We start from the raw sequence: 21,376 nt of genomic DNA, 5'->3' as shown, positions 1-21,376 counted from the left end.
GGGGCCGGGCCTCGGGCGGGGCTGGAGGGGCGGCCGCGCGGGCGGGCGGGGGCGGGTCCGGGCACCCTCTGGAGCCGGAGCGCCGCGGATCCTCAGTCGCCCCTCGGAGCCCGAGTCGCCAGCATGACGGACGCCCTGCGGCCCGCGGCCCCCCAGCCGCTGGAGAAGGAAGGCGACGGCTACTTTCGGAAGGTGGGCGGCTCCGGGCGGGCGGCGAGTCTGCGGGCTCCAGCCCTCCTTCCCCCCAGGCCGTGGAGGGGGCCGCGGGAGCGCGCGCCCGGGGTCGACCAGGCCAGGAGGGGGAGGGGGCGCACTGGTCGGAGGCTGGGGTGAGGGGTGCGGCGGCCGTGCACCGGCGGCCGAGAGCAGGTGGCTTCCCGGGCGAGGGGAGCGCCTGGGGCCGCCCCGCGCAGGTGCCGGCGGAGGATAGGGGCCGGGAGGGGTGCTGGGGTGGCCCGCGCCGGCGATCCCGCGCGCCTGGGGAAGGGACCCGTTCCTAGTTGCGCTGGCGCCCTCGGCCTCGGGGCTCGTTGGGACCCGAGCCCAGCGTCCACCCAAGCGCGTGGCGGGGGAGGCAGTGGAGGTAGAAGGACCACCCCAGGCGGGTCGGCGTTCTCCTTTTGCCTTGAGAAGACTTCCAGTGTCCGCCTCTTCGACTCTTTAGAGGGCAGGGGAGAGCTGCTGGTGGGAGGTGACTTCGGGCGTCGCCCTCTCCTCTGCCGCAGGTGGGCCAGGAGGGCGTGAGCGCCGCAGACGTGAGGGCCATCTCGCCCCCTCTTCTCTTTATGCTAAAGCGGATGTATCTGATTGTTGGAGAGACCGCGGCCACTGCGGGCTCCGCGGGAGCCTGTCAAGTCCAGGCACCTCTCGGCACACACGCAGCCTCTGGTCTGGAGATAACAGTCCGTAGCCCAGCCCCTCGAAGGGACTCCAGCCTGCGGTGCGGGGGCGCCTGGGTGCCCGCAGGTGGCAAGGCGTGGGCTACAAAGATGCTTTTGAGCCGGGAGTCTCCGTGACACTTTCCACCCTTCCTCCTTGTAGGTCCCCACGAATCTAAAAATAGCCTTTGGGGCTTGGCCAGGTCGGACTGGGTGGGTTGAGAGATTGTTGTTTTTGTAGAACATACATGACTGAAGGCAGAGTGCCCAATTATAAATAGGGAAGTGAAATTGTTTCCCACAGAACAATCAATTCTTAATTGTTCAGAGCCTAACGACCCAGTGGGTGAATGGCTTTGGCATCTTCCTCCTTCTCCCTGTGACGCAGCCCTCGGGCTTTGGCTGTCTGTGGAGGAGCAGTGGCCCCAGGGGATGGGCAGGACTGGAGGGGAATCTGGAAACAGGTGAGGACAGAGTGGGAAAAATTCTTTTTTGTTAAATTGCTTTTAGCATTTAAAAAAAAAAGAGTAGTTTTAAAGTATATTTAAGTTCAAAGATGTCATCATGGAATTACAGGATTATAACTTCTAATTATGTGTGGCCTTTGGGACAGAGGATCATAGGCCATGGAACTGCAGGAGGCCAGGCCTGGGAATCCCTAGATCTCGGTCCTAGGGCCCAGAGCCTGCCTGCCACCCCCACAAAATTGCTGTGTTGCGTCCATCCAGTTGCTGCCTCTTTCTGGGACTTCATTTCCTCCCTGAATTGTTTACCCTTTGACTAGGCGGAGAGCAATACCTGGGGGAAGTGACAGAGGGAGGGGCAGAAGAGATGGAGAACACCTGTGAGGGGTATGTTCCCGTCTTCCAGAACAGGTTTTCCAGTGGAGGATGTGCACGGTAACGAGCATGGCTATTGAGGGAGCTGGCACAGGATGGAAGGCTGGGTGTTTCGTAGCTGCCGTTTCTCTGGTGGTAGATAAGAGAATCGCCGGTGCAAAATAAGATGAATCACTCCTTTACGGTTAGAAACATCTCTGTTGAAAAGACCTTGTGAGGATCAGTGTGCTACGGCATGCCAGTCCAAAGAATGTTCTTACTATGGGGCTAGTACTCTCCCGATCTGTGATCTGAACCAGTTTGACCTCAAACAAATGCTCCCTGAATGAAAGGTAGATGCTACACAGGTGAAGAAGGGAAGAGAGAGCCCTGCAGGTGGAGGGAACAGTGTGAGCAAAGGCATGGAATTGTGTGTGCTTGTGGGGGAGCCCCCTGGGGTGTGAGGTGTGATGAGAACATGCATCTTGCTAGGGAACCAGGCACCTCCAGGATCCATCCACGTGTTTAAAGCAAGACCAGACATATGAGATTATGTCACAGAAAGACTGCTTTGATAGCTGAGCGGTAAGTGGGTGGGGGAGGGAGGAGGGGCAAGGAAGAGTTGGCTGGGTTAGCCTCCTGTAATCGCCATCATCTCTGCTCTTCCTACTCTGATACGGACTATCGATGACTTTTCAGTCACTTCTATAAAGTGCTGTGTAAACACAGCCTCACCACCCATCCTTCCCACCAGCTTGCACCCCTAACTCAAACCGAGGGTGCAGACTGGAGGTAGGGATCCCAGTGAGGAGGGTGGAATGATGAGGACCTCAGCAAAGGCAGTGTCAGCAGGCATGGGAAGAACTTACGGGACAGGATATGGTGGGGAGGTGCTGCTGACAGAATCCAGAATGTCTGCTTTGGGGGTCTGGGTGGATGGTCGTGCACCTCACTGAGATGGGGGAGCCAGGAAGCTGGTGTGGGGCAAGTAGACTTGGGGTCCCCATCAGATATCCAAGTGGTGGTCCCAGGGATAGTCCACTCCACCGACCCTGCAGCTATGGGCACCTTGGCTGGAGGTGCAGCTTAGGGGGCTACCAGTGTGCGAGGCGGTTGGGATATTGAGTGAAAAAGGACCCAAGACTGAAGGGAACAATACCTCCACTTAAGGGACAAGCAGAGGGATGGGAGGCCAGCCAGGAGGGTGGAGTCAAGGAAACCAAGAGGAGAGGTAAAGTTGACAAGTCAGAAGAGCCGTGGAAAATACTGGATTGAGTTCTTTAGGGGGTTGTTAGTAAATGCGCGGGTGGAGAGTTCGAGGCAAAAGTCAACGGAGTGGAGTGCCAGTGGAGTAGCGGGGAGAAGAGAGTTGTCAGAGGAAGATGGAGGTAGAGGAGAGAGAAGAGGCAAGTTTGTTTTAGAACAAGGGAGTCTAGAGCCTTTTAAAGCTGCAGGTGAAGAAGTTGGGTTGGCAGGGGTGGGGATGGGGGGTTGAGGATTCAAGGGGGAGAGAGAACAAGTTGGGGAGGGGTGCCAGGAGGCGAGAGGGGAGGTGAGGATTGGAAAAGCTGGGGCATGCGTTGAGCAGGGGAGCCAACCAGGGGCGGTCACTGAGGACCCCCGAGACTGGAGATGGCATCAGGGCATCATACAGCTGCCCTGAGGATGGCTCCCCATCCTGGCTCTGGGCTTCTGAGGTTTTACACGCACTTACAGGATCAAATTAATTTCTACTGAAGTTAAGTTTCTCTTTCACCCTGGTCTCTTTGTCAGACCTTCCCTCCCCTTCCTCTTTTCTTGAAAGTGCCATTCTGTTCCATTCATTCAAAAAGCATTTACTGAGTGACAGCTCTGAGCCTGACCCCTGTCAGGTTCTGGAGCACACTCAGTATGCTTCTGTGGCAGTTCACAGCGGGCCCCATTTCCTGGGTTACCGAGCAGGGCTGGGAGGTGGCGCTTTTCTGGATAACTCAGGCCATGCTTGACTAGGAATCAGCTGCTTTGTTTTCATCCAGAGAGCAAAAAGTGGGGGGTCCACGGTCCATACTTAGAGCATCAACTCTGTTTTGTGTGACTTGCACACAAAATGAAGACCAGCTGCCCAAAAGTCCACCAAGCTGGCTGGGCCAGAACCCTGACTGTGCAAGACAATCATTGGCAGAGGGGGAGGTCCCTGGTAAATCGGGGTCTTCTTGGGGTCACGTAGGACTTGGCTGTAGAGAGCCTGAACTTGGCCCCCGGTCAGGCGTGGACACCCCCAGTACAGACCCTGGCCCCCTGGACTGGCAGCTTGGGGGGGGTCTCTGAATTAAAAACCAAACAGAAACTCCAAATACTTCCTGTCCTATCGCAATATCATGTTTCTCTGGCTTCTCACTGTTTTTTCTTTCTTTCTTTAAATTAATATGTATAAACAGAGATACAGGTCTAAGATTAGTATAGATTACTTTCTTAAAAGATTGGCAAGTGGAAATGGAGCTTCTTTTTCCCCCAAACAGATTTTTATGCTCTTCCTAGTGAAAGTCTTGGAGGAACGTGTGTTCTGGCCTATAGTTCATCAGAGTGATGGAAGTTTCCAGGACACTGCATCCTGGGAGCAGATATCGCCTGCGGGGCTCTCTGAGTGCTGGAGTCCTAAAACCTGGAGGAAAACCTGGTTTTGGCCAAGAGAAAACCAGCTGGAGAAAAACTAGAGAAAGCCATTCCCAGGGCTGTTGAAGGGGTCGCACTATGTGGAAGAAGAGAGTCCAGAGACTGTGGGCTTATCTCTGCCTCCCCCTCCTGTGGGAACACTAATGGCTTCAAATGAATTGAGCTCCATTGTTTTCTCAAGAGCTGGAGGAGAAGTTGTTTGTAGTTCACAGAAACCTCCAGGCGGACAGGGCCCCCGAGGTTCATTCTGTCCTGCTTTGTAGTCCCTGTTTACTCTGGGCTTCCTCGAGCCTCCAGCAGAGAAGGAAGAATTCTTTTTTTTTTTTTAACCCAGAAGCTCCTCCTGGTTCCTGCTCTGCACCATTCGTTTTAGCGGGGTGTGATTTCGTGTGCACCGTTTATGAACCCGTCTGTGTGTGGGGAACCCTTCTATTGGGCCAAGTCCCCGGAGCACAGTGTGGGGCGTGGGGGCTCATCAGCTCTGGCTTTCCTGCATGGTGATGATGTCTCTCCAGGTGTTTAGACTCATCCCCCTTGGAGTCTGGAATCCTTTCCCAGGTGGGCAGGGAGGGAAGAAGAGAGGTGTAAAGGTTGGTGATGCTGCCCCCTCCCCACCGCATACCCCACCATGGTCTGAGCCAGGTCCTAAAGGCCCAGCTGACCGTGGCCTTGGTGAGGGTCTGTCTAGCTGCACCATGCACACCAGCAGCCTAGAGGGCTTGTCTGACCAACGTCTCCTCACATTGTGGGATCCTGGCCAGGAGGGGTCCCCTGGCAGGAACAGAATTTTCAGGGTGACTCAGAGGAGAGTCAGCGTGCTGAGCTGTAATTGTAAATGTCCCTCACTTCCTGGGGCTATTTGGACAGATTCCAAGACACCACCTGACGATACCAGCCGTTGGCTTTAGCCTGATCACCACTTCCTCCTTTGGCTCAGGTACCAGAGTCTCTTGACACAAAGGCTGCATTGGAGGTGGCCACAGAGGACAGTGGAACTGCAGGTGCACTCAGCCAGAGGACTGGCTGTCTGGTAGAGCAGGCAGCAAGAGGTGCCAGCCCGGAGTGAGGTCTCCCAGCCGCAGCCCCAGAGATGGGAGAGAGAGACAGGTCCTTCTGGCGTTTCCAGGCAGACCGACGGGGTTCACTAAGGCCGTACGCCCTTAGAAAGTCCCAGGTTTCGACTGGATTGTAAGAAGAGAAAAGGGCAGGTGATTGAAAACAACTTCAGAAGTAGTTTCTTTTTCTCCAATATTATTTGTATTCTAAAAGGAACATATGGAGGCCGGCCTGTGGTGGCATCCCGCATGCAAACTGGAGGAAGATTGGTACAGATGTTAGCTCAAGGTCAATCTTCCTCACACACAAAAAAGGGGGAACATAAATTGTTTAAAAAAGGTAATTACAGAAGTGTACAAAATCACACACACAGACCAGCCCCCACCCCCACCCCCACCCCCACCCCCACCCCACACAGACACCTTTTCTAGATAAGGACTGTTAGCTATTGGTGAGTGCATCCTACCTGTTGAAATAAGCAGGTCGTTAGTTGGGTCTGGAAATACATTTGATTCAGGGAAATGTTGGTGATTGTAAAAGCTTCGTTATTCAGCTTGTTGAGAGAAAACTGAGGGCACACAGTAGGTATTTATACAGATTGGTAAAACTCACTGAAGGGGGCCTCTAGTTAAAGGGTATGGCTGTGTTGATTCATATTGTGCCCACAACCCCACCCCCACCCCGAGTGAGTGGATCGGGATCCCCTAGGGAAGCAGCTGAGCCTTGACCTCCAGCCCCCACACCTGGCGGAGATCCTGGAAGGGCAAGAGGGCTATTTACAAGTGCCAAATTCACGTTGTAACTTTTATGGACGTGGAAAAGCTAGATTCTGTTCATCCATCGTGCCCTGACTCTCCAGTGTGCTGTAAAGTTAGATGTATGCGTGTATTACAGGGTATTGCATGCTATTTCTGTGCTTTCTGGTTGACAGCTTCTGGCTAACTCATAAACAAACAATTCTGCTTTCCAGAGTTTGGTGGTTGCGTAAGTAGGAAGGAGTAAGAAAAGCAGAGAAAACATCTTTGCACTAGAGAAGCAGCCAAAAGCATCCATTCTCCCATACCTCGTGCAAGCAGGAGACCCTGTGCTGTCACCCCTCACTCAGTCTTACTCCTGATCTGGGGACCCCAAGTTCACACTGTGCTCTCAGTTTGCTGGCAACATGTGGTGGCAACCATGGAGGCAGGGCCCTCGCTGGTTCTCTGGGTGGAGGGGAGCCAGGCGCCAGGCACTGCCCCAGCGGGGCCCCAGTCGGGAGGAAAGACTGCCCCTTCCCCCTGCATCTGCCTTCCTGCTGGCCTGGCCCTCGGTCTCTGCAGGCAGCAGTTCAGTCTCTTTCCTTTGTTCCAAATCAAGTGCCTCCAGTTTTTGCTTAGCTGCTGCTCTTAAAGACTTGTCTCCCAGTTGAACAATCTGCCTAATTATTCTAATTAGGACTTTTTTAGTTGCAGGGGCCAGAAAAATCCAATCCAAAATGGCTTAGGCAGGTAAACACACTGTGGTACATCCCTACAATGGAATTCTACTCAGCAATAAAAAGGAACAAACCACTGATAACTGCAACAGCATGGAGGAATCAGAGTGTAGTACTGAGCAACATAAGCCAGACGCAGAGACTATACACTGTACGATTCCATTTATGCGAAGTTCTAGGACAGGTGGAAGTTACGGTGATAGAAACCAGAGTATTGGTTGCCAGGGGATGGTGGTAACGTTCTATATTTTGATTGGAGTAGTGGTTACCCTGGTGTACACATTTGTCCAAACTCAGTGAACTATGTACTTAAAATCTATGCATTTTATTATATGTAAATTATACCTCAATTTAAAAAGTGGCTTAGGCAAGAAAGGAAATGCACTGGCTCCTGTAACTGAGAGGTCCAGAGGAATGGCTTCAGGCCAGGCTGGATCTAGGGTTCAGATGCTGCCACTAAGACTCAGTTTCTCAGCTCTGCTCCTCCAGGGTTGGTCTCATTTCTGGGGAGACACTCCCTTGCTGTGGTAATGTGGCTGCAGCTGCCCAGTCTGACATCCTAGGTTCAAGGCCAGTGGGGAAAAATGAAGGCCTCCTGATGGGTTCTGATTGTCCTGTTGTCAGGTGCTCATCCGGACCCAACCTCAGGCCCAGGGGCCTTCAGTTTTCCAACTGGCTAGGCGTAAGTCAGATGTTCTTCCCCTTGGAAAGGAGGTGTGAGAGCATGGATTTACGACCCCTCTCCATCATGGGCTGCGGGGTGGGAGAGTGGGACGTGGGTCACTTTGCCCCAAAGATGTGCAGTGATGCTGAGCAGGCCTCAGCCAGGAAGCATGGGAGGGGTGTCTGGGTATCGGCAGGTGGGTCATCCCAGCATCCCGCACATTCCTGCTGCTCAGGCTCCCTCACAGCTCATCTTAGAGCAGCAGGAAGGATGTGGGGTTAAGTCCCGCTCTACCCATACTGCCTCTGGGGTCTTGAGTAGCTCAGTTAACCTCCAAGCCTCAGAACTGTGGGATCTGAGATGCTGGGTCCACACTGGCTGCCTGACACATGGGAGATGCCCACTAAGCTAGTGATGAAGATGAGGTTTCACTCAGTACTTGATCTTCCTTGGGTGTTGGCTGTCTGACCATCCTTCCACGTTTGGAGACTGAAGCAAATGCCCAAACCTTGGTCTGGTAAGGGAATCAAGAGACTCCATGTAGGGGAAAGACTGACTTCACCGTAGGGCTTGTAGACAGTGACTCCTGAGGCCAGGAAGATTCAGTTGCCCCCTCCCCTGCTCCAGGTTCCCAGGCCAGGTAGGCATGCCAGGTGCTGCCCTGGTCCCTGGCACAAACCTTCACTCCAGTCTTGGAGCAGCTCCATATCCTCTTGTGAACCAATCAAGAACTAAGTTGTGGGCAAGGACTGTGGGTCCTCACCAGCAGAGACCCCCTGGCAGGGGCCAGTGGATGGCAAAACAGCCTCTGGTGATGCCAGGGGGTCTTTCTGGCAGTCTTGCCCAGATTTGCCTCTCGGAACTCCAGGAAGTTTCCACATAGCCCTCTGGGCATTTCTGGGGTTTCCAGCAGGCCCCACATTCCTACCTGTCAGTAAGAAGTAATGTAGTTTTGAGTCCAATTACTCAGTCATATCTAATCCTAAGCATTCCTATGTCTTATCTGGAAAGTTGACCCCTCAGCTGTGGGCTGGTTAGGGTGTAGTAATTCCAGGCCAGCCAGAAGTTGGGTAAAGTATAGCAGCAGGAAAAAGTTCTTATCTGTGAGCTGGAGTGGCTACTTATCTTAGCTCTGGGAATGTTCATGAAGGAATTAGTTATTAAAGCTTCTCTATAAAATGGAACATGCAGCTTTGGCGAACTATGTAATTTTTGAGTCAGACTGAACCATCCCTTCATAGTAATTTTAGGAAGTGGAAAGGAAAGAGGCTGGCAATTATTTTAGCCCTTTAATATTAAATTAGCTTAATGTTAAAGACATTTTAATCTTCTATCTGAGAAAAGACAGTTAGTTTTCTGATTGTTATTTTAAATCAGGGATCATTTAATGGTTTTGAAAGCTGTTAACTTTGAGACCATTCCAAGTCAGATTCTGAATATCTGCGTCATTTGAACTTGTGGGGCTGCGTGGGGGCAGGTGATGGCTATCTGCTGGGAAGTGAGAACGAGAAATCTTTGTGGAAGGAGAAACATAACTCGTTTCTGACCCACTGGTCCAAAGGCCGCTGATATGGGAATCCCTGCAAATCCCGAGACTGTAGATAACCCACCTCTCCCTCCTTGGGGTCGAGGCCATGGGCGTGGCTTGGGCGGAGGTGGGGAGGCCAGGTGTGTGCAGAGCTGCGATGGCAGTGACGCAGCAGAGAGAAAGGGCAGGCTCCTCACCCAGTACTGCCCACCAGCCACTCCCCAGGCGAAGCCACAGCCCCCTCAGTGGGCAGAACCTAGAGATAAGCATCAGAAAGGAATGGGGCCCCACTCAGGTCCCAGGGCTTCTAGCTGCTAGGGCAGGAAGAGCAGCAGTAGGTTAAAATGAAACTTTTATTCTGATCTTACACTTTCAGAATGAAACACTGCCATCCAAATACTCCAGGAAATAAGGAACAGAGATCAGACAAGTCACTGGAAAAGAAATTCAAGTGATCAATAATATATGAAAAAATGTTTACTTTCACTAATAATAAATGCAAATTGGAAGAATGGCATACTGTTTCTGTATATCAACTTAGCAAAGATTAAAAATAATACTTTGCAACTCTGCAATGAAAAGACAACCCAGTTTAAAAATGGGCGGAGGATATGAACAGACATTTCTTCACAGAAGATATACAGATGACCAATAGGCACATGAAAAGATGCTCAACTCATGAACCATCAGAGAAATGAGAATCAAAACCACAGTGACATACCACATGCCCGAGGTTGGCTATAGTAATAAGGACAGACAGTGATAAGTATTGGTGAGGATGTGGATAAATTGTGACCCTCACATACTGTTGGTGGGAATGTAAAATAGTATAGCCACTTTGGAAAACAGTTTGCCAGGTCCTCAAATGGTTAAACGTAGAATGAATCGTATGCACAGCAGTTCCACTTCTAGATATGTAGGCAAGAGAGGAAAACTTACATCACATAAAAACTTACACACCAACAGCCCCATTCATAATAGCCAGGAAGTCAAAACTGCCCCCAAATGTCCACCAACTGCGGAATGGATAGATAAAAGTGGGCTATCCGTGTGATGGAGTATTATTCAGGGACCAAAAGGAATGAAGTACTGACACACGCTACATCATGGATGAAGCTTGAAAACACTGTGCCGAGTGAAAGAAGGCCATTGCAAAAGACCGTGCGGTGTATGATTCCACTTATATGAAATGTCCAGAATAAGCCAGTCTCTACAGACACAAGTAGATGTGTGGCTGCCTAAGGCTTGGGGGAGGGGACGGGGAATAGAGAGAGCCTTTCCTAGAGGATACTGGGCTGGCACATGCGGGGACTTAAAGAGATTTGACCCCCGTAACACTGCCCTAGAAATAAACCTTCAAGAAAAAACTTGAGTGTTATAAAGATTCATGTTTACAAATATGCATCAAATAATTCTACATAATAGCAGATACTTGGATACAATCTAAATGTCCAACTATAAGGAAATGGTAAGTTCTTAAAAAAAAGGCAATATAATGCAATTATTAGAATCATGATTTTGAGGAATGTTTCATAATAAAGGAAATTTTCTGGATAGAGTATTGAGAAAACAGTGAACTGGATGTGCCACTGAGAAGAAAAGGGTTATCATGGCAGGCCTGAGGCTGCTTGTCCTGAGAAAGGCCTGCTTGCTAGGGTGACCCCACCTGGTGTCTGGGAACCTGGCTCTTGGAGCGTTCCCTCCATCTCCTAAGTGATAAGATTGGCTCTTGGTGCCCAGACTAATGGCACAAACTGTGTGGTTATAATGAACACCTGCTTTCCTTCTGGGAGCCTGGAAGTTTGGTTCGTGCCAGGCAGAGGGTGCCTTTGTCATCAGCGCCCAATAAAAGCCCTGGGCGTTGATTCTCCGATGGGCTGACCTGGGCAGAGACATCGCGTACTATTGCTGCATTTTTGTTGCTGGGGAAAGAGTGTGTTCCGTGTGACCCCTCCTGGGAGGGCAGAAACCCGAGGAAGCCTGTGCGTGGTTCCTCCCCACTCCGCCTTGCCCTTTTCCCTTCGATCCAGCTGTCATAAATCTTAGCTGTGAGTGCCGCTGTGTGCTGAGCCCTGGGAATCCTTCTAGCGCATCTCCAAACAGGGGGGTGGTCTCGGTGACTCCCAGCACAGCCTCGAATGTCAGAAATAACAACATGCATATGCAATAGACGGGCAGGAAGGAGCCCAATTCACTGGCGCCGTTTTGGAGCTGTGTTATTATGAGTGGCTTTTCTTTTCTTTTTTTATACTTTTCGATATTTTGTATATTTTACATGTTGTTACTTTTATTTTCAGAAAAATTTCATTTTTAAAACATTTTCTGTGATATTAAATATTGTTATCATTTTTAGAGTGGCTGACTTCTGAAGGGGCATCTCTCATTTTCCCTCAGGGTTGCAATCCCCTTGCACAAACTGGCCGGAGCAAACTGCAGAATCAAAGGGCTGCCTTGAACCAGCAGATCCTGAAAGCCGTGCGGATGAGAACGGGAGCAGAAAACCTTCTGAAGTAGGTGTCTTCCGGCTCCTCTGCCTCAGCTGGGAGCCCAGCCTCTCCTGAGGCCCAGCCATGCACTCCTTAAACTCCTAGGCCTGCCCAGCTTCCTCTCTAGCTCTCGGCTTTAGCTTTGGGTTTCCTTATTGCTGGGCCCTGGAGCAGACCCTGTCTTGCCTTGAGCTTGGTTATGTTAAAGACAAGATTTTATCCAGACTGTTTTTGTGTCTGGGGACAGGGGAACAATGGGGGAAGTCTAGTTACTGTGTTTGTGTTTGTTTTCCTTAATTTCTGTGGGACTTGTCTGTTCTCCCTACTGCCTAGTCATCTGCTGGGCTAGCGTCACTGCTTGGTGAATATTTGTTGACTGTGAAGGACAGGAAGGCAGACGGGAGGGAATGGGCCGTTTCTATTGCTTGTGTCCATCTGCCTAACGAGGGGAGCCCAGCACAGCCCTGTGCTCTCTGGCGCTCATTATTATGCTGTGGTGGTAAAGCAGTTACTTGTCAAGCATAGAACTCAGTGAAGCCTTACCTGTGTCACAGGCAGCTCTAAGCCCTCCCCACACCCTTCACTGCAACGCCAGATGGTGTGCCAGCTGCCTCTTGTTGACAAAGAGTGCCAACTGTCTTCTTCCTTTGGAGTTCTAGGGGTAACGCTTGTCAGCCCCGTGCTGCCCTCTGTTCTGGCACCAAGCTGCCCATATAGGTGAGGCAGATGCCTCCTGGAGCCTCTGAAGGAGATGGGGAATGCTTGCAGGGACCTGGGGCCCGGAGACCTGGCCAGGAACCCGGAGAGCTGGCAGGCTTTGAATAATGGGTGTTCCCAGTGGGTCCGCTTCACTGTTAGAGGCCTGAGGGAACCAGAGGCTGCTCGAAAAGTTGTTGGGAAAAACAAATATGCCAAACCGGGTGTTTATAGAGGAGCCACAAGGCTTGATCATCACAGACCTGTATGAATGGCGTGATCAGCTCTTCCATGTGGCCGCTCACCTGGGCGCTCAGTAAAGATGAGAGGAAGCTTTCTGGCCATGAACTTGGAGTAAATTCATTTCTGAATCAGTCTGTATTGGCTCCTCAGGAAGGATCTCTGAGATACTAAACGGGGGGAAAGATCGGTGCGGGGCAGCATGCCCTGGGTGTGTGTCTAAAGGATTTGTACCTATGCTTTTGTGTATGCACAGACTTTTTCCAGAAGGGATGAAGAAAGAAGCTGTTAGCAGAGGACGCTCTTGGGAGCAAGACCAGGGCTGGGGGTGGAGGTGCCTCTCCTTTTCATTTCACTCCCTTCAGTGTGTGGATGTCATTTTACAGAGGGCGTGCATCACTTTTATTCCTTTTTACTGTGAAATGCTGCAAAGGCCCAAAAGAAGAATATACCAACCCCCGAACCGGCCACAGGGTCAGGAGCAACAGTGATGTCTGCGTTTGTTTTGTTATTCGTGAACTAGCAGAGGACACAAGTCCTGGGGTGGCCATGTGTCTGGGAACCTCTGCTCCAGCTGCTTCTGGAACAAGGGAGGTTGTCGCTGGAGGAGCCTGGGAAAATATTGTAACATTTCACCTTTTAAAATGTCTGACAGTGTCCCTGTCCCCAGGGAAGTCTGGACCTGGGATTTGTCAGGTCCACAGCCTGGTGGACCTCATATGGCCAGTGTGACTGGGGAGAGAGAGGCCCCCGATTTCGGGAGTGCCTGCCGTGTGCTGGGCTTGCCAGTGTTTTGGGGCTGTGGGTTTGGTTGACGGTTTGACAAGCCAGCTGTGCAGCCGAGGGGGGCAGGTGGGCAACCCTGACTGTGGCCTCCCCAGGAGCGGGGGTGTATCTGCCTGCTCAGGCACCCAACAGATGGATTCGTGGAGCACTGACTAAGTGGCAGGCCGTGTTGGAGGCGCGCGGGGATATGGCTGCAGGCTGTTCGGAGGAGGCCCTGCTCTCCTGCTGTCTGATCTCTTGTGGGGACCTTCATCCATGAGCAAGCCAGTCCTGTCACTTCAGGAGGTGATGTTTCTAGGGCGTCAATGAGAGGGAAGTGGGACAGAGGTTGACGCAGGGTGAGACGGAGAGGTCAGGCAGGCCCCGCCGACCAGGGGACGTGACGTGTCTAGGTGGGAAGCAGGGCGGTTTTGTCTGTCTTGCTGTTAATGACACCAGCAAACAGCCTCTCGGAGGCCCAAGGCTGGCTCAGGCTCATTGTCAAGTGGGCAGTGGTTGAGCTGGTGGGGGCAGGGGTGGGGGTGGGGTGGGGATGTTAATGATTCTCTCAGTGATCTCAAAGCTCAAAGTGCCCCCTCTGCAGAATGTTGTCAGAGGAAACCCTCTAGGTATTTATTAATCAGACTCAACCGTTACCAACGGTTTCCCGAAAACAAACGGGGCATTTGGCCAAGCCATTTTCTGGCGGCATGGGTGTCCCTGGGAGGCTGATTAGGTGGCTGTCCCTGTGGGCTAGGGGCAGTTTCAGTCCTGAACTGGGCCCTGCCATCCTGTCTGCCTGCCTGTTTTCAGGTTCCCAGATGTCCCACTGCAGCCCCCAGATGAAGGCAGAGCAGCTGGAATGTGTGCGGGGGGTGCATTTGGGAAAGTGTCCCTTAAAATGCTGGAATGTGAGGGTCCCAGTCCTCACCTGCCTCGGTCAGGGGGCTCGAGGCCGGGCAGGCACTGTGAGGAGCTGGGGTTTGTACCCCTTCAACGTCTTCTCCTTCTCTGATCCGTATCAGCCATGACCTTCCTGGAGTTTGACTAGGAGGATATGAGATATTTTAAATGTATTTCTTCAGGCTAAGCAAGGACAATATTCTCTCTCTTTTCTTAGCTCCCTCCCCTCCCTTGAGAAAAGCTGGGGGAGAAATGTGATGATGTTTCTCTGAAACAGATGGTCTTTGTGAAGTTTAAAGCAAGTTGCCACTTGATTCGGTTTTCTTTTTTTTTTTCAAGATTTTATTTTTTCTTTTTCTCCCAAAGCCCCCCGGTACATAGTAGTGTATTTTTAGTTGTGGGTCCTTCTAGCTGTGGCATGTGGGATGCTGCCTCAGCGTGGCTTGATGAGCGGTGCCATGTTCACGCCCAGGATCCGAACCGGCGAAACCCTGGGCCGCTGAAGCGGAGCATGCGAACTTAACCACTCGGCCATGGGGCCGGCCCACCTTGGTTCAGTTTTAACTAGCTGCTGCTTTGAACAAGAGCAGCTCACTAAACATCTCTGGGCTTCAGGTTCCCCTCTCGTACTGGTAGCTACTGGACCAGAGTAGGGGTGGCCCACTCTGGGCTTTTTGGGGGCCAGGTGGTCATGGAAAAGAGTGAAAGAGGCTGGGACTGGTGCTGTGATACAATAGGGAGTGGTGGGGACTGCGGTGAAGTGCAGAGTGTACACTCTCTCTGGAGGGGGCAACTGCAGTTTGCCCCATGTGGAGGGCAGGGCCAGAGTTGCCAGATCTTCAGATTTTTTTTTTCATTAGGAGAAGGTAGAGATCTGACTTTTTAAAAAATCTTCTGATAGTTGAATTTTTAAATATTGGTAACTAGTTCAAGGGGGAAAAAATGACACCCTAGGAGCCAAGTGAATGGTCCTATGGACCTCTAGTTTGTGACCTCTGGACCAGAGGCCCATGAATTTCTGAAGTCCTGGGCCAGGGGTGACCTGGCGTGGCTTGGGCTGTAATGGGAGTGACTTGAGGTTAGTGACTGCTCACTGTTGGTTATGAGGGAGCTGGTGCATGTGTGCAGTGAGGTATGCGAGCCCTCCATGGCCTTTGGGGCCTTCCTACCCTGCAAGATGGGCTGGGAGCAGATGTCTTGTCGGACCGGCTGATCTGCTGCCTTAGCCGGTGGCCACATGAGGGCACGGGGCAGTGCTTGCCCCAGCCTCCCTGAATGCCTGGCATAGCAGGATTTGGGGTCAGATGGATTAAGGCCAAGCGGCTCCAGTGAGGTTTCTCTGAAGCTGATGCAGCCCATGGTGCCTGTCAATGTGTCTGTTCCTAAAGGGACAATTTTACTAAAAGACTTGGGAGAAAAAAGTTACACGAAAACAAATGGAGATATATATATATATGGGTCAGAATGCAAAATTCACATGCACCTTTAAGACAAAAACAGGAGACGTCAAGGAAATTTTGGACTTGGAGTGGAGACCATCATCACAGAGGGGATTCTCCTGGTAGAAAAGGTCCCTGAAGCTCCAGATGGAGGGAGAGCATGTGGATGTGCTCAGTGGCCTCAGGAAATAAATGAACGTGGCCTTCCTTCCCCTGTTCACAGCTGGTGGGTGGATCACTCAGAGAGAGAAAGTGCGACACCTTCTCATGCTTGACTTTTTGCAGTATGTGCATGTTCTTCATGGAAAAACCCAGGGCAGTAGGGCTTTCCCTGGTGGCCCAGGCCAGAGGGAGCCGTGGAGAACCTGGGCTGGGAGACGCTGGCAGGAAAGGCTGAAACACTTCTTGTGCCTCGTCCCGCTCAGCCTCAAAGGCCTCCTTTGGCTGTAGCATCAGTGACCAGGCCACAGGGGTCTCAGAGGGGGCGCACACCCAAGGGAGAGCTGAGAAAAGCCGTGTTCTTCCAGGAAGGCCCCTTTCCCTCCGGAAAGGCAGTCCAGGAGCAGGGCGCCAGTACTGAGACCAAGGCTATGGTCTTATGGTCTGTTGTTTTTTTAATTTTTTTATTTGGAGGAAGATTAGCCCTGAGCTAACATCTGCCGCCAATCCTCCTCTTTTTTGCTGAGGAAGACTGGCCCTGAGCTAACATCTGTGCCCATCTGCCTCTACTTTATATGTGGGACACCTACCACAGGGTGGCTTGCCAAGTGGTGCCACGTCCACACCGCGGATCTGAACTGGCGAACCCTGGGCCATTGAAGCGGAATGTGCAAACTTAACCACTGCGCCACCGGGCTGGCCCCAAGGCTCTGGTCTTAACTCCTAATCTAGGCCGGCTGATTCTGTTAATGTTGGTTGCCCAGGTTATTTCCCCAGCCTGGGCACAGAGGAGCAGGGCACACGCCCCGTACTGAATTGATACCCCATATTTGAGAAACTCCCCATACTGGTGAGCAGTGAAAAATCACTACCATACGAGAAACAGCCCCCACTCCAGGGTGCATTTCTGAATCATCCCTGTACGTGGAGGTCTGCATTGTGGAAACTGACCCTGAGGCCTCGCCTGGCCACCGACCTTGTCCAGAGGGACCCATGCAAAGAGGTCCACTTCCAGAGAACAGCTCATCAATTGGTTGCGAATCCTGGATCTCAAATTGTTGCCAAGTCGAGAGGGAGGACAAGTGGCAAATCAATATATAGAGGTGGAAAAATCAAGAGCTGGCGTAACTGGGGGCTCTCCAGGCATTTGGGCGGGGGTCTTAGGGTCTAAATTGTTATATTTAAGTTGGACCCCTTTTGTTGCTGAGAACCAGACAGCAGCCCCCGCCACTGACTCTAAAGAGTGGTCTTTACCCTGCCATTTGTTCTTTCATCACCTGAAATTTGTTGAGCCCTCACTATGTGGAAAGGACTATGCCAGGTTCAGGAGAAATAGAAAGAAAGAGAAGGCAAAGGTCTTGTCCTGCAGGAGTTACCGTTGTTTATCTTGCCTCATTCCAGAATGGGTTTGAGACACCTTAACAAGCTCGTACATCATGTGAGATTAAAACAACAGTGAGTGAGGGCCGGCCCTGTGGCCAAGTGGTTAAGTTTGTGTGCTCCGCTCTGGCAGGCCGGGGTTTCGCTGGGTCAGATCCTGGGTGTGGACATGGCACCACTCATCAGGCCATACTGAGGCGGCGTCCCACAGAGCACAGCCAGTAGGACCTCCAACTGGAATATGCAACTGTGTGCTGGGGTGGGGAGGGAGCTTTGGGGAGAAGAAGAAGAAGAAAAAAATTGGCAACAGATGTTATCTCAGGTGCCACTCTTTAAAAAACAAAAAAAGAGTGAGTGAGGCTTATGGGGGCAGGAGAAAGAAGAACATAGAAGAGATTTAGCTGGAAATAAGGCTAGTACATGCTACAACGTCCTATATCCTTTGTTAGATACGGGCCACAGTGTCTCTGAGCTTCCTGGCAGGGAATAAGAAGAGGGGAATGTGATCTGGAACACGTTTCATACCCGTTAGCCAAAAGCACACCTGTTGCTGAGAAGCGGCCATTCCCAGTCCTGAGGGCTGGGAGAATTTTCTCCCTTGCATCCTCGTGGACATTACCAGCTAGTGTATCAGTCACGTTCTCAGTAACATCTCTGTGGTGCTGGTTTTGCAAGGTGCAAGTGGTGCCTGCGGTGTTTATTAAAATCAATTCATTGGGTTGCTGTGGTATAATAAAAGATAAATATTTGGTCTTTGTGCCTGACTCCTGGCACAGAGCTCCTTAAAGCCTTGGAATCTCTTGAAATGTCTTCTGTATGCCAATGAGATGACTCCTGAGGGGTGCGGGGCACCTTCAGGGTAGAGGACTGGTTGACAGAAACACACAGCCCGATTGGAGGGTTGGAACTTTCTGCCCCACCCCCAGACCTCTAACAAGGGGAGAGGGGCTGGAGGTTGAGCTCAGTCACCAGTGGCCAATGTTTAACCAGTTGTGCCCATGTAATGAAATGTCTATAAAGCCCTGAATGAAGGGGTTTATGGAGCTTCTGGGTTGGTGAACACAGCGAGGTGCTGGGAGGGTGGCACGCCTGGAGAGGGCATGGAAGCTCCGCCCCCCTCCTCGGCCTCTGGATCTGTTCCATCTGGCTGTTCTGAGTTGTATTCTTTACAATAACCCGCAATAAATGTAAGTAAAGTGTTTTCCTGAGTTTGGTGAGTTGTAGTGAGTTACCAAACCTGAGGAGGGGTTGTGGGAACCCCTGATTTGTAGCTGGCTGGTCAGAAGTAGAGGTGCCCTGGTCCTGAAGTGGGGGGCCCCAGTCCTGGGGCACGGAGGCCTTAACCCGTGGGGTCTGTGCCTTCACCAGGAGCTGGAGTCAGAAGTGAACTGAACTGCTGGACAGCAGCTGGTATCAGAGAATCAGTCCTGGAGAAGTGAAAATCTTCATTTTAAAAGAAGTTTTTAGAGCAGAATAAGATTATTTTGGGGTGCATCACATGTATGGCAAAGTGTGGTTTTGTGCGATTGTTGTTTTAGCGGTGCGTGTGCATGTACTGTACATATGTACTAGCCTTATTTCTAGCTAAGTCTCTTTTATGTTCTTCTTTCTCCTGCCCCCATAGCCTCACTCACTCTTTTTTTTAGATTGGCACCTGAGCTAACATCTGTTGCCAATCTTTTTTTTTCTTCTTCTTCTTCTCCCCAAAGCCCCCCAACCCCAGTATATAGTACTGTGCATGTGCTGTGTTGTGATATAAAATGTATTTCTTACTGGTGATCCTGGATCCCCAAAAACAAATCCCCAAACCAATGATATTCACCAAGCTGAGCTTCCAGTCTCCTTGCCTGTCTGGGGAGCCCAAACGTGCACGTGTGGAAACTTACTGGGCAGTGAGAGGACAAGTGCCATCTGCAGCCAGGGTCAAGCACAGCTTTTACTGAGGGGCGGGCATAAGCTTGTCAGTCAAGGAGAAGGAGTTCAGTGAAGGGAGGGGGAGAGAGAGAGAAGGAAGAGAATGAGCACGAATACATCACGGAGAGAAACTGTTGGGCCCAAAGATGTGGTAAGGTCGGGAGAGCCCCCGGGGAGCAGGCAGGCTGTGGGGGAAGCAGGTTAGCACTCTGCTCACTGGAGGAAGGGTGAACAGGTGGTGAGCAGAGCAGGGCAATGACAGGTGGCTGGATTTTCATCGGCTGAGGAGGGGGGTGGTCAGGCACCATCTCTTGGGCTGGCTGGCGCTCTTGGCTGATGAACATCAGGTGTTAGTTCCTGGAAATGTGCTCGGCAAGGCCTGGCTCAGTACTTGGTTGTTAATGCCGCTGTGATTTTTGCAGTCATTCCTAATCTGTAAAATGCGGGAGCACCTGTAAGCTCTTCTAGTGCATGTCAAAACCACCACTGGAGAACTGCGGTCACGGTTGTCCCTTCATGTTCCTTTCCAATGCTCTGTCTTGTGGATGGGCCACATTTTGTGTCTCCGTTTGCCAGTTAGTGGATATCAGGTTGTTTCCACTTGTTAGCTATTATGAATAATGTTACTATAATAAACATTCACATACATGTCTTTGGACCTATGTTTTCATTTCTCTCATATAGATTCCTAGGAATGGGTGTACTCAGTTGTATGGTAAGTTTATGTGTAACATTTTTAGCAACTAGATGTTTTTCAAACCGGCTGTGCCATTTCCATTCAGCAGTGGATGAGGGTTCCAGTTTCTCTACATCCTCACTAACACTTGTTATTGTTTGTCTTTTTTATTATCGCCAACCTAGCAGGTGTGTGTTGGTATCTCATTATGGTTTCAATTTGCATTTCCCTGTTGACTAATGAAATTGAGCATCTTTTCATGTGTTTATTAGCCATTTAGACATCTTCTTAAGTAAAATCTCTATTCAAATCTTTTGCCCATTTTTTAAAATTGTGTTCTTTTAATTATTTAATTAATAGAACTCTTTATATGTTCTAGATACAAATTCTTTTTTTTGAGGAAGATTAGCCCTGAGCTAACATCTGCTGCCAATCCTCCTCTTTTTGCTGAGGAAGACTGGCCCTGAGCTAACATTCATGCCCATTTTCCTCTACTTTATATGTGGGACACCTACCACAGCATGGCTTGCCAAGTAGTGCCATGTCTGCACCCGGGATCTGAACTGGCAAACCCCAGGCCACCAAAGCGGAACGTATGCACTTAACTGCTGTGCCACTGGGCTGGCCCCACAAATTCTTTATCAGATATTTAATTGGCAAATATTTTCTCCCAGTCTGTGGCTTGTCTTCATTTTTTTAATGGTGTCTTCTGAAGCACAGAAGTATTTAAATTTAATAGAGTCCAGTTTATCAGTTTCTTCTTTTGTAGTTTGTGTTTTTGGTGTATCGCTAAGAATGCCCAACCCAAGGTCATGAAGACTTTCTTCTATGTTTTCTTCTAGATGTCTTAGAGTTTTACCTCTTATATTGAGGTCTCTGATGCATTTTGACATAATATTTGTGAGCAGTATGAGATTTAAATTGAGGGTTGTTTTTTGCCTATTATGCAGAAAAGAGCCGTCACAGCAGGCCTGAGACCGCTATCCTTAGAAAGCCCTGCTCACAAGGCTGGCCCTTGCCTGGTGTCAGGAAACTTAAATTTCAGAAGAGTCCCACCATCGTTTGTGCAACAGTGCGGTTTATGCCGCACCCCTGCCTTCCTTCTGGGAGTCTGGAGCCTTGAAGCATGTTAGGCAGAGGTGCCTACCTGACCAGCCCCCAGTAAAAACCCTGGGCCTTATGTCCCTCATGAGCTTCCCTGGTGGACAGCATTTCACACATGCTGTCACAAGTCTTTCCTGGAGGAATTGAGCTGTCCTGTGTGCCTCCCCTGAGAGAGGGGACTCTTAGCAGCCTGCACCTGGTTTCCTCTGGACCTCACCCGTGCACCTTCCCTCTGCTGATTTTGCTTTGTGTCCCTTTGCTGTAATAAATCAGAGCCCTGAGGACAACTATATGCTGAGTCCTGTGAGTCCTCCTAGTGGATCCCTGAACCTGAGGTGGTCTTGGGAACACTGACATCCTGTCCATGTCCAGTTGCTTCAGCGCCATTTGTCAGAAAGACTGTCTCTTCCCCCTTGAATCATCTTTTCACCTTTGTCAAAATCAGTTGACCACAAATGTAAGGATTTATTTCTGGATTCCTTTCTGTTCCATTGCCTGTCCTTATGCAATACCACGTTGTCTTGGTTTTTAAATCGGATAGCAT

General features: G+C 50.7%; 1 protein-coding gene across 1 annotated transcript in view; it reads left to right on the top strand.

The window, feature by feature from the left end:
• Positions 1–22: 22 nt before the first annotated feature.
• The window catches only part of RHPN2 (rhophilin Rho GTPase binding protein 2), a 50,039-nt gene continuing 28,685 nt past the window's right edge, over positions 23–21,376 (top strand). Inside the window, exons 1-2 of the mRNA XM_070557348.1 lie at positions 23–192; positions 11,465–11,580. Of these exons, the coding sequence (XP_070413449.1) occupies positions 124–192; positions 11,465–11,580 (185 nt within the window). The 5' untranslated portion in view covers positions 23–123. The remainder of the gene's footprint in view (positions 193–11,464; positions 11,581–21,376) is intronic.

Source organism: Equus przewalskii, chromosome 9 (assembly GCF_037783145.1).
Source record: "Equus przewalskii isolate Varuska chromosome 9, EquPr2, whole genome shotgun sequence".
NCBI classification, from domain to species: Eukaryota; Metazoa; Chordata; class Mammalia; order Perissodactyla; family Equidae; genus Equus; species Equus przewalskii.
This window is presented reverse-complemented; position numbering and strand designations above follow the sequence as displayed.